This window comes from Hirundo rustica, chromosome 4 (genome assembly GCF_015227805.2).
Source record: "Hirundo rustica isolate bHirRus1 chromosome 4, bHirRus1.pri.v3, whole genome shotgun sequence".
Lineage (NCBI taxonomy): Eukaryota > Metazoa > Chordata > Aves > Passeriformes > Hirundinidae > Hirundo > Hirundo rustica.
In genome coordinates, this window is record NC_053453.1 from 56,407,923 (window position 1) to 56,420,709 (window position 12,787).

General features: G+C 47.4%; 1 protein-coding gene across 1 annotated transcript; it reads left to right on the forward strand.

Annotated features, from left to right (window-relative positions):
- The first annotated feature begins 1,508 nt into the window (after window positions 1–1,508).
- On the forward strand, window positions 1,509–9,331 carry CKAP4 (cytoskeleton associated protein 4). Its single transcript, XM_040063304.1, has 2 exons — window positions 1,509–1,850; window positions 6,283–9,331. The coding sequence occupies exons 1-2, from the start codon at window positions 1,509–1,511 to the stop codon at window positions 7,612–7,614; spliced, it is 1,674 nt and encodes a 557-aa protein (XP_039919238.1). The 3' UTR covers window positions 7,615–9,331.
- The last annotated feature ends 3,456 nt before the right edge of the window (window positions 9,332–12,787 follow it).

Consider the following 12,787-nt stretch of genomic DNA (forward strand, 5'->3'; position numbering starts at 1 on the left):
CTGTGGTTAGATATTCACAGTGGAAACTGCTGCTGTAGCTTTTCCAGGGTGCTTTGTTTGCTGCTGAAGATTTCTACTCTCATTGTATTGAGGAAGACAGATCATTCTGAAGGTTCCATATGTGTTTTAGTGCAAGCCCCCTCATACCAGCCTCAGCCACCTCTGGGGTATATTTAAGATAACCTCCTGACCCCATGGAAGCTCGCTGTTACTTTTTAGGGTCAGGGCAATAAGTTCTGTTGTGATGCCCATAACCTGCAATCACTCCAACATCCTCTCAGGTCTGTGCATTTGACAAAATTGCGCTAACAAAACGCTTGAGACAATTCCCTATAAATTCTCCTCTTTTCACCCATTCTAGTAGTTACTAGAATATCATGTATAGACTAAACAGTTCAGTTCATCCTAAGCCTTGGGAGAGGTGGAACTGTATTTGATAGGCTAACATCAGGGGCTGTGATCCTGCTGACTCTATGATTCACTGTTTCTACGTGGTATTCAACATATTTTTATATATGTGTGTGAAGGAAGAATATACTGTAATCAAAGGAAAGACCAAGAAAACGTCTTCCAAGACAAAACTTGACTTGATTTCCTGCCGTAATCAAATAGAGCAACAGATACATTCAGCGCCTCGAGCTCCAGCTGGAGCCCGCGGCACAGGGGAAGGCCTGTTCAGCCTTTCCTTTCCTGTGACTCGTTCCATGGGGAAGATGAAGGCAGCGGGCTCGTGTCGGCGTGGGGAGGCAAAGAAGCATGCTCGGAGCGGAAAGGTTCTGCGGGCAGGCTCGGTGCTGAGCTCCGTCCCGGACAAAGCCGTCTGTGACCTGAGAGAAGCTTGCCTGGGGCCTGGAGCACTCCTGCCAGCCAGGGCGGCAGCTGTTGGGTCCCCAGGGACCAGCCCGATGCCAAGTCTCTGCTCTGCAGGCACTAGAAACGGGCTGGGGAGAGGGGCTGCGGATGGAGAACGTAACTTTCTCTCCACGCCTTTCTCTCAGTCATTCGGGAGCTTGCTCCAATTATTCCAGCCAAAATCACAACCAAGCAAAAGAGAAGTTGAGTGAGACAGAATCCAGCCGCGTTCTACCCCGCAAAACTACTCGCGGGGCCAAAAATTGGCAGAAGGACCGGTCTGGGTTGGGGGACGCCCGGCGCCGGGGGCTGCGAGGGTGCAGAGCGCTGCCCGCTCCGAGACCCCAACACCGGGTCGGGAGAGGGCCTGCCACCGCGGGGCTGGGCCGGGGCTCCCTGTCCGCCCCGCCCGCCGCTTCCCGGTCCCATCGCTCCCCTGGGGACGGGCCTGGGCTCTGTGCGCCACGTCTGCCCCCCGGCAGGGCCGCAGCCCATCCCCGTGTGCGTGGCGGTTCCCCGGGGCGGGGGCCGGGGCGGGGCGAGGAGCGTGGCGCGGCCCGGGCCGGCGCCTCCGCCTTCCCTCCATCCTGCCTCCCTCTCTCCCTCGCCCGCTCCTGCCGCTCCCGCTCTGCGTACGACGGCGGCGGCGTCCCGCCATGTCGGCCGCCAAGCACCGGGGCACTAAGGGGGGCAGCCCGCCCGCCGCCAACGAGAAGGGCGCGCAGCCCGGCGGCGCCGAGGAGCCGCCGGCGAAGAAGCCGGCGGCGGCGGGGCACGGCCGGGGCGGCAGGGCCGGTGGGGGGGGCCGCTCCGGCGCCGGCCCCCGCCGCGGCTGGGCGATGCTGCTGGGCGCTGCGGTGGTGCTGGGCGCCGCGGTGCCCGCCGGCTGGTACGTGCTGCAACTGCAGGAGGAGGTCGGGCGGAGCGCCCGGGAGGTGGAGGCCTCCGGCCGGCAGCGGCAGGAGCTGGCCGCCACCCTGGACGCCGTGGTGCAGAAGGTAGCGCGGCGCCGGGCACGGCCGGGGGCGGGCGGGATGGGAACCGTCGGGGCGCTCGGTGCTGCTCGGGGGGCGGACGCGGGGGTTCGCCACTCAAATAAGGAGCTGTGCGGCTGTCGGATGGCCTGGCTTGCGGGAAAGCGAACGCGTCCCGTTGCCTTCCCCCCTCTCCCGTGCTCCCTAAAAGATGCTTTTACGGCATTAGAGGGGCAGACGGAGTCAGGGCCGCGGTGCTCCCCGAGCCTGCAAACGTGGCTCCAGAGCAGCGAGAAATCCCTGCCAGGCGGCGTAGAGCTGGGCGGGACGGGGCGGGACGGGACCCCGCGGCGGTGGCCGCAGCCCCCAGCTCCCTTTTCCAGGGCCTGTGCCTGAAGCCATTTTATGGAATGCAGCCCGCACGCTGCGTTACGTGTTGGCAGCGGTGCGGACCTGCCGTTCCGAAGGAGCCTGCTGCCTGTAATTCTGTAACTTCGAGGCCCGCAAGTGACAACCTAGCGGGGCGAACGAGCGGCTCGTCGCTGCCTGTCGAGTAGGCAGGTGCGCACGCCAAGGGACAGCGGGTGGCAGCGCTGTCAGAACGGGACAGGATCCTGCCTCAGCCTCCCCACACTCCAGAAAACCCATGTGAGCTTCACCGAGCAGAGCCTGTGCCAGAAACACTGCTGCAGTACCCTGCCTCCCACATTCCTGCCGCAGTCTCTGGCCAAGGAAGTGAGACTGGCTGTGTCCAAGGCAGTCTAGGACCATGGAAGAGCTGTGAAGTTGCTGGCACAGGATGTGGCTCAAGTGAAGTGAAATAAATGCTCATTTCCCTCTTCTTTTTTTCACTCAGGCCCTTATTAGCCTCCCTGCTATAGTTTCACAAATAGCGCTGTCCACTTGGATACATCCTAGGGTGCCGAAAACCTTTAAAAATGGCATCCGTGATTGCATATCATCAACATACAATTAAACTAGTTTCTCGGGAATAGATTGGTTGGAAGACAGTATGTTAAGTTATGACTGAGTCAGATCAAAGAAAAGGAAGTTCTTGTCTCAGCTTGACTGCTTTCTGCATGGCAGACCGTTCAGATTCCCTGTATTCCCTGCGAGCTCGGGCATGGGCTGGCAATGGGGGGACAGGCACTGGCAGAGTTCTTCTAGCTGTTCAGTGTGTTTCCAGAAACATAGTTCCTGCACATGTGGAGATTATATCTCAGTCTTGGTGTTTCCTGTCCCATACAGCAAGAAGGAAAAGGAAAATTCATGTCAGCGGGGGAGAAGAGTTGTAAACTTCAGGGCTAGAGGGCTGTGTCTGAAGCTAATTTTAAATCCTGGGGGGTTTGCTCACTGATGACAGGACAGTGATTTGAACTAGTGACGTTTCTTGCTTTTTACTGTTTTTAAAGCCATTTTTATACACTGTTTGTGAGAAGGAAGAAATCGGAATGGCAAGACGTAAAACTACAATACACGAGTATAGAACTCATGTATATGCAATGTATAAGCCCTTCTAATCAAAGGATTGAGGACAATTTGCTGCCTCCCATTTCCATGTCATTGCAGAAAATAATAAGTATGTGTTACATATTCTAGGAGAGGAGTACATAACAGAAGTTTATAAATAGTTGTTTTCAAAGACTACTGTAACTTACTTTCCTGTGTATAGCAGATGGCTGTTAAAGGTGGGGGAAAGAGATCGCAGGGTTTCGATGTAACCTTTGGAAGTTTCGGTTGCCGTGGTTTGGTGGCACAGGAATGTACTTGAGGGAGAGAAGGCTGTATCTCATTGCTTTACAAAGGTGTAGGATCCTGCGTTGTACTTGGAGAGTGCCATCGCACAAGCTGCTGTGTTCCTTTGCCCTTCATCTGACTGCAGAGAACTGTCAGGAGTAAGCATTATATAAACTCAATTGCTTTACATATTGAGGAGAAAGGAAATGATGTGGAAGTTCTGTCTCTAACATAGCACCATTCTCAGAGAGGCCAAGGTCATTTGGTGTTTTAACACAAGATAGTATGATAAGTTAGAGATAACAGTAGTCATTGGCAGGATACATTTTTATGTACAATTTGTGATGTTAAATCTTTCAAGGGCTATGGCTTCAAATCTTACCAGCCACGTATGGCAAAAAAAGCAAACTCACATGAAGGTTCACACACAGGCCAACGGCTTTGAAGCCATGAGATTTTCCCCCTCATGTGCAAAGGTATTGCTTTGACCCCTGATGGGTCTTGGTTAGGACAAATCAGATTAGAAGCTGGTATAATTTAAAGACCCCAGTCCATTTTAATATTTCAGAGCTCTCTGATCTTTAACTGGCTGGCCCAGATGGGGAATAGCTTCAACTTGCACCATGAGCATTGCCTGAATGCAGTGGAGGAGCAGGTACCAAATACTTCCACTGTGTGAGGTGGGACCCATTTCTGTCATTCATGTGGTCACAGAGACCAGCCCTCGGAAGAGTTCTGGCTATTTCTGATTTCTCAGTCCAAAAAGGATAGCTATTTGCAAATATGAATTTAGTGTTTTGGTTGAAATGTGTCACTGTAATAGGAGGGGGAGGAGAACTTTCCTGTGTTATCCTGTTAGATTACCGACCTCCATTTATAGTGATACAGAAAAAGCTCTCTGGTCTCTGTGGAAATAATCAGAATGAATGACATCTTAGATGTAGTGAAAATGAGGTTGGTAAGTCAGTTTAATGATGGGTGCCCAGCTGCAATGTATATGGCAGTATTACCTTCTCCACCCCTTCCCCTTAGCTCATTTCTGATTTCCTATGGGAGCACTAGAGAATTGAAGTGTAGGGAGTGTAAAGGCCTTAGAAACTTCTTTGCTGAAGAGGGAGAAAAGAAAGCATCTTAATGGGTATTCTTCAAACTGCAGGGATCTGTCAAAGCAAGGGCAGGTCTCGTGGTCAAATTCTACAATCCTTGCACAGTGTAGACTTTCATGAAAACTGAGGAGGATTTGGCCAGGGATTTGCAAAAATACATAGAAAGAATTTAATTTCTAATTTGGATGTCTGTTAGGTCTTTTGAAAATAGTGTCTGGGTTCAGAGTCGGTCAGGGAACTGCTGGAGCCTGCTTCAGTTGAAAAGAAAACAAAAAGAGCAGCTCTGTCTATTTCTTTCTAAAACCATATAAACATATACTTCTTTCTATTTATAGAATAAAACCACCCCTCCAGCTGTGTATCTAATCAGTAAACATGGCAGCCCATGTGGCATGGCTGATTAATATACCCTTCAGACACAGGGAGTAGTGTGAGGCAAGGCAACGTGCATTACTCAGCATTTGCCATCCTGCCAAAGCCTTGAGGTATTTTCTGTGTGATGGATTCCTCCTGCAGCCAGTGGGAGTTCTTACATTGCTTTCCTAAGTTTGAAAAAGTACGACCGACACATGCACAAAAAGATTACTCCACAGTCTTAAGACTGATGCTCTGCTTCACCTCAGAATTAGGTAATGCATGCTTCCCTGGCCTGGATCTTACCTTTAAATGTGAGAGTAAATGAACATTGCGGCCCCTCACCCCTTGACCTTTTCCCTCTGGCTGCTACCAAAACCAAATGTAAAGATAGTTTTTATAATTGGGAAGTTTAATAGTGTACCTGATGCAGTGGTAGGAACTTCCTGTTAACCTGAGCCAGATGCAAGGCAGGTCCTTGGCAGCTGCTGTGCTTTTGTTCCCTGTGTGTACAGACGTTAGCCCTGCTCACTGTGAGTGTGTGGGTGTATGCAGGAGTGGGAAAAACAGGCTGCTAATTATTTAGAACATTAAAGACTTCTAGTTTTTTTCTAATCTTAAAAAATAGTTCACAAAAAACCCCAAACAACTCTTGTGTTTCCATTGGTGTCTAGGAGAGGCAAAATGTCATGATTAGTACTTCCATTTCTTGGCCCATCCCAGCTTCCCTCTCCTTCTGATTTTTCCTGTCACTCTTTCTTGTCTGCCGTGAAACTTGTTTGTCACGATCAGGAATTGGTCTTTGGTATTCTTGTCTGATAAAATCTAATCCCAGCTTTTCTGTATTCAGAAGCTGATGCCAGATACTCTTTTGGTTTGGTTTCCCACCCCTCCTCCCCCTTTTCTAAAGACTTGTGGTCCTTAGAACCAGGAATCCTCTAGGGGAGGGATGGTTCAGGGGGGCTGCATGCAGATTCTGGAGACCTGGGTTTCTTTTTCACTGCCACAGATTTCCCAGATCAGGAGTAGCAGGTCAGTGAGGCCAAGGACACTTAACAGAAGGTGTATGTACTGTAGAACTGTAAGGCTCAAGATGCTGGGTTTTTTTGTGCTTCCCATATCTGTATGCCACTGGGTCACTTCAGGTATGAGGCATGAGGGATTGCATGGTAATAATTTTGTCTGGTAACAAGGGCTATAAGGATCTTGGACAAAAAGGGTGAAATTATTGGCATTAACCATGTGTATTTCTGGCCTAGGTACATTCTCTTCAAACCACATTTGGAGAATTTGAATCCATGATGAAAATTGTTCAGCAGAAGCAGGAGGTGAGCGAGAAGGCTGTTAAACAAGGGGAGAGTGAAATAAACCGGATCAGTGAAGTACTTCAGAAGCTGCAAAATGAAATTTTGAAAGACTTGTCTGATGGCATTCACATGGTGAAGGATGCAAGGGAACGAGACTTCACATCTCTGGAAAACACAGTGGAAGAGAGACTAACAGAGCTGACCAAGTCTATAAATGATAACATTGCTGTATTCACGGAAGTCCAGCAAAGGAGCCAAGATGAAATCAACAATATGAAAGCAAAAGTTGGTTCATTAGGACAGGCAGATGCGTATAAAGATGAAATTAAGGTGCTAAAAGATGCTTTTGATGAAATGCAAGCATCCATGAAAATGAAAGAAAAGGACATAGAGACCTTGAAGAGTACAATAGACTCCATGGAGTCTGATGTGTACACTGAAGTGAAAGAGTTAGTCAACCTCAAACAAGAACATGAGAAGTTCAAAGAGGCTGCGGACACCGAACACCTTTCATTAAAAGCTTTACAAGAGAAAGTTCTGAGAGCTGAGGATTCTATTATGCAGCTCCCTAGTGACATTAAAAGACTTGATGAAGATTTACTGCAAGTTAAAGCCAACCTGAACAAATGGGAAGATAATGAACTCTTCAGAAAAGCATTAGAAACTTTTGGGAAGAACAGTGAAGGACTGGAGTCTCGATTGAGGCACATAGAAGACAGCCTAGAGTCTCTAGCGTCTGTTGCTGCTCAAAACAGTGAAAAGTTGGAATCTTTCCTTTCTAAGGAGGCAGAGTATGAGAATAAGCTCAGTACCCTAGAACAAAGCATCATTACTCTTCAGAGACTCTCTAATACAGATGTAACTTCTGTCACAGATGCTCTGAAAAATCTTGGTGAAGCACAGACTTCGCTGTACAACGACATGGAAAACTTAAGGAGAAGCATCAGTGACTTGCCATCCTCTGGTGCTCTCCAAGATATCCAGAAGCAAATTAGTACTTTGTTGGATCAAGACAATCTTCAGGCAGATCAAGCACATTCTCAGGGCTACCTTGAAAAATTTTCTACTATGGAAGGCTCTGTAGATGAACTGAGATCTTCTGTTAGCCAGGTTGATTCCGATTTGAAAATGATAAGAACTGCAGTGGATAGTTTAGTTGCCTATTCAGTGAAAATTGAAAATAATGAGAACAACTTGGAGTCTGTGAAGAGCTCAGTAGATGACCTGAGGAATGATCTGGAAAGGTTGCTTGTGAAAGTAGAAAAAATACATGAAAAAGTTTAGGCAGTGGTGCTCCTTGGGCAAATAATGGGTTAAGGAGAATAGCTTTTGTATGCCCCGTTTTTTACTCTTTTTAAAAGCAATTTGATACCTCCAAAGAGACTAAGAATACTTTAATAGTAGAGACAGTTCTGCTTATTTCCTTTATTTCTTTTCCATGTAGTGTTTTTGGAGTTATTTTGTTTGTTTTTTTCTTTCCCTTAAATTTTGTTTTAAGAAAACAAGAGTTTAGTTGGGAATTGAGTTTCTTAAGGGCTCATCTTCTCTATGAAGTTGTACCACTGTTAAGTGTAGTGGTGTAACTCAGGCACTACAGCCTTGTTAGCATGGGCACATATTTAATGGCACGAAAGTGTTTTCACACTGACACTAGATACCCCCCACAGGAGGGCTACAGCTGTTTTGGTACCCAGAGCATACTGCTGCACTCACTGAGGATTTTACTGGTATGTTTTGGTTTAAGAAACAAAACTACGCGCTATCTTAAACTGTTTACTCTGGTGAACTTAAGAGTGGAGCACCTCATCTGTTTCTGCAGTTTGGGACTCAGACGTGTGGTCAGTTTACCAAGGGTCAGCTGAGCTGTAGTGTATTTCTGTGAGACCTTAATCTGTACCAAGGAACTAACAGGGTCTGAGGTGAGTGGCACTGCCTGGGACTAAGGCCTAAGAGATTCATTCTTTGCGATCACAGGCTTCTTTGCCAGCATCTTCAGCTGCTGGTGCAGAAAATCAGTGCTTAGAAGGGACAGCTGAAGGATGAGATTAATTTCAAGAGGGTACAGTAATATTTTTGTCATATTTTTAGACTGTTTATGTGATTAGGCTGTGTCTTCCTTGGAAAAATCTAATTTGGTCTTTGATAAGGAATTTTTCTGTAAAAAATCATCACAAATTTGAGGAAAGAGAAGAACCAAAATTGCACCTGTTGTGTTCCATATATAACAAGCATGCTAACGACAGCAATAATACACTCCAAAACACACAAGAGGGAAAATCACCATGAAATCAGCAGAATTGCTTCTATGGCATATACATTTCGAAGTTTTCACACAGCTGACAGTGACCTGAACTCTTGTTACGTATTCAGGACTTGGTGCCTGACTCTTGTCACTATTTTTGTCACCAGGTGTCTGGCTGGGGCATTGGTTGCAAAGGATCCTTCTAGGAGACCTGCTCTAGGAGAATGAGGAAAAAGTGTCATAATTTTGTAGATGATCTTTTAAAAAACACTTTCTCGTGGAGCTTCTTTGGTTTTCTGTCTTTTTGGAAAGGGTTTCTAATATCCCTCCTTTTCAAGTTTACTTTTGAACTTTATCCAAATAATTGGTAAAGTCTGCACATGGATACCTTGGAAATAGGCCATGGGCATCATGCCCACCTCAGCCTGGACCAGACAGATCCTTGACTGTGTTAGATGAAAAATTCCTAGAAATAACACCTCCCAGAAAGGGGAACAGCACAGGTCAAAAGGAGTTCTCTTACGTAAATAGGATACTGAACCATATCCAGTGTTGTTTCCACTCTAAATGGAAAAGAATTGCTGTCAGAGAAAGAGGGAGCCATGGCATTAAGGTAATTGTTGTCACTGTTGGAGCTGCACTGTTCTTTGTTGACTTCTCAAGTTCTTGAACAATGTTGTTTAGGTTACTGTGAAATGAACTGTATGGCTTATTTGCAGTATTTTTAATACATAATAAACATTTGGAATATTCTTTGCACCTTTTTTTTTTGATTGCTGCTTGCTTATGTTGTGTTTCCCAGAGTGATTCTAGTGGGGTACAGGGAAGGGCCTGGGGAAGCAGCAGATGTGCTGCAGCCCTGTACTTGTTCTCAGCTTCCATGGGGAAATGTCCAGGCGCTTTTGCCTGCTGTGGTTACAAGCTAACTCTTGGAAGCAGCGTTTGAGTCACATCAAGGTGTTGCTGTTGACCAGCAGGGAGCCAGAGAAGGTGATGATAAAGTGTGAAATACCTGATCTGTGCCATGAATGAGTTCTGTGCCAGGCACTGCCAGCAAGGCCTCTGTAAGACTTCCTCAATGCCCAAAACTTGTGGGACAGAAATAATGTGCAGAAAGAACCCGTGTGGTATTTCCACAGTGGCTGCTCCTTTAGCTTAGCTTGGAATGCTGGACTGTAAGTAAGGCACATCAACTGATTCCATTTTCACGATGGATATCTGCCTTTCAAAAGTTTGGGAAAGGGTAATTTCAGGAGTATAGGCATCATCATATCCTGGCAATTCTTGAGGCCAAGGCATGGAAATAGGTAATAACTCTTTAATTAAACTATGTGTGCTTGATAAAGCAGATGAGCACCCAAGCTTCTATTAGAAGATATTTGAGAAAACCTGTTGGCAGCAAGCTGACTGACAGCATGCAGTGACTTTAAGTTGGAACTTAGGCTGTTAAAGCCAGAAGTGCAGCTAGGCTGTATTTGACCTCAAAGATTAAACAAAGAATTGCTAATTACACTTCTAGTAACTGATTTTATATGGCAAGCTATTGAAATTATTTCTCTAAATGAGAATAATAATTCTCTTTAAATAATAACATGTCTGGAGGCAGGCACAGAGACAAAGATCCCTTGGCAAGCTGGTGGCTCAGCTTTTGTCTGGTTTGACATTTTCATCCAATATAAACATTTCCTAATTTCCTCATAAATGCTCACAGACCACATACAGACCTAATGCTGCTCTTTACTGTCATCCTTCAACTTTGTAATAAAGCAGTGGAGAAGGTCTTTAGCAAGACAGACTGTGTTGCCAGTGTTCCTTTATACTCTTGGGTTCATCAGTAACATGCTGTTACAGTAACAAATTCCAACGTAAATTGTCTTACCTGATTGATGGGGTATTGACCGGGACTGTTCATTAACACTTGCCTTCGTTTTTGGCTCTCATAAATGGAGAAACCATTACACTGAGGCACTGTGGACTTGATCACTCTTGAAAGGGCTTGCCCAAATAGCTACGCTGGCAAATGTGATGGAGATAAATCTTGGGTTGCTGCACGGACTTCCAGCAGGAATTCAACCACTGCCTTGAGCTAAATTCCTGAGCAAGACATCTAAACGTGTGTGTTGGTAGTTTCATTAAAGCATGGATTAGTGATTTAGTGGTTTTGCTACCTCTTTTGACGTAGCTCAGCTGGTACCGTAAACAAAGCTGCAGAGGTGAAATGACCACGGGAGAAAAAGTCTGTTTGAGATGTACAAACACCCCAGCAGCCAAAAAGCTCCAGTGTGGATGGGCACTGCCAAAGGTTCTCTCTGTCCGGTTCGGAGCGCTGCAGGAAAGGAGTGGCTGGGCTGGAGCGACTCCCCAGGAGAACACTGGCGATGATCGGAGGCGAGATGTTGCAGGAGAAGAGACGGAACAAGCGGGGCTGTTCAGTCATCGACGAGCGGAGGGGAAGGAAGGATGGGAGGGGAGGGAGGAGCGAAGGGAACAACGAGCGCTCTCCGCTCGCCGCGGCTGAGGCGCGGAGCGGGGCCGTGGCGCCGGGCGCCCCCCGGTGGCGGCAGCGGCGCGGGCCGGGCTCTGCGCCCGCCCGTCCGGCCGTCTGTCCGGCCGTCTGTCCGGCCGTCTGTCCGTCCGGCCGTCTGTCCGGCCGTCTGTCCGTCTGTCCGGCCGTCTGTCCGTCCGCTGTCTGTCTGTCCGTCCGGCCGTCTGTCCGTCCGCTGTCCGTCCGGCCGGCTGTCCGGCCGTCTGTCCGTCCGCTGTCTGTCCGTCTGTCCGGCCGTCTGTCCGTCCGCTGTCTGTCTGTCCGTCCGGCCGTCTGTCCGTCCGCTGTCTGTCCGTCTGTCCGGGCCGCTGGAACTCCCTCCGGGGACAGGGGCCGGAACGTGTCCTGCCTGGCGCATCCAGCTGGCAAAGGAGAGGCACCAGGTGCCCCCCGCCTCCCCTCCCCAGGTCCCTCCGCGGCACCGGCCCGTGTGCCTCGTTTAATGCTCTCCCGCCCTACCATCGCCCTGAAAAATCCTTCATCCGCTGCGGGGCTGATTCTAGAAGCAACTGCCACTTATTTCTGCCTAGTTTTACCATTTTGTTAATGGCTGCTCCCTGGCCCATTTGTAGTGGTTTATACATGTTTAGGGAGGGGGAAGCTGTGGCTCTTTTAACATCAGCTCTGTCTGATACTTAGCACTGTGAGATGCTAAGCCCTGTTGGTCCTCTGAGTACACGTACAAGACTGCTACCCTGGCCTTCCTGCGTGCATTTTAGTCATTGTCAACCTCCACCAGCCAAGAGCAAGATATTCACCAATGTCAGACCTGCTGATTCAGAATATTTTCACTCAGGACTTATTGAACACCTATTTGTAAATTTTGGCATGAAACAACAAACAAAATGATTCCTTTGCCAAGAATCCACTTAGTCTAACACTGACCAGGGATGCTCGAAGGGCAATTCTGCCTTGGACACCCAAACAAAAAGTGTGTTTTGTCTTGCTCACATAGGAAAACCACTCCAGAGTTTCTAGTATACAATCCATTGCAAGTTCCCAATATAATGTAATTTCTCCAGAGTCAGTGCTTGCTCATGTACTTGGAAAGTGAAAGAACTTGGAAATCTCTTTGTGTGAGCAGCACTCGATAATTCCTGCATTTATAATGCAAATACTAAACCCCAGAGCTATTCAGAGTTAATACAGCATCACAGTTGTAGCTTGCTAGACCTCAGACAAAGAGATCCCTGAACTTTGCTTTTTTTTTTTTTTTGCTTATGGAGCAGGTGTTCCCTTGGCCACAGATTTGCAAATAGTACATCTCAAAATCTTTTCCAAGATGATGCTACTAGATGCTGTGCTTAGCATCAATGAGACAAATCTTTTCTCAAATGATTCTTATTTCACTGTGAGAAGAATAAAAGCCAAATAAGCAATTTCTCATTTTACTGCACATCTTCTTTAGAAGAAAAAAATTAATTTTGAGGAAACATTTATTACACACACAATTAACTTCTGTGCCTCACCCTGGTGTTCATCGGCAATTCTAGAGGAAGAAGATAGTTCACATAAGGGCGGCTTTGTTCCACTCAGAAAGACTTTGGTTTGGCACTCTCTAGATGTAAATATGTCAAATTCCATTGGATAATCCTTCCCTGTCAATACTCCTTAGGTTGGGGTTGGGATAGAATCCTAGAGTTATGAGTAAGGATGGAAAACATGACAAG

Bases quoted from the DNA above. Each gene is read 5' to 3' on its own strand.
- CKAP4 (XM_040063304.1), top strand. From the start codon at position 1,509: ATGTCGGCCGCCAAGCACCGGGGCACTAAGGGGGGCAGCCCGCCCGCC. The intron at 1,851-6,282 runs GTAGCGCGGCGC...TTTCTGGCCTAG, and splicing joins TGGACGCCGTGGTGCAGAAG to GTACATTCTCTTCAAACCAC.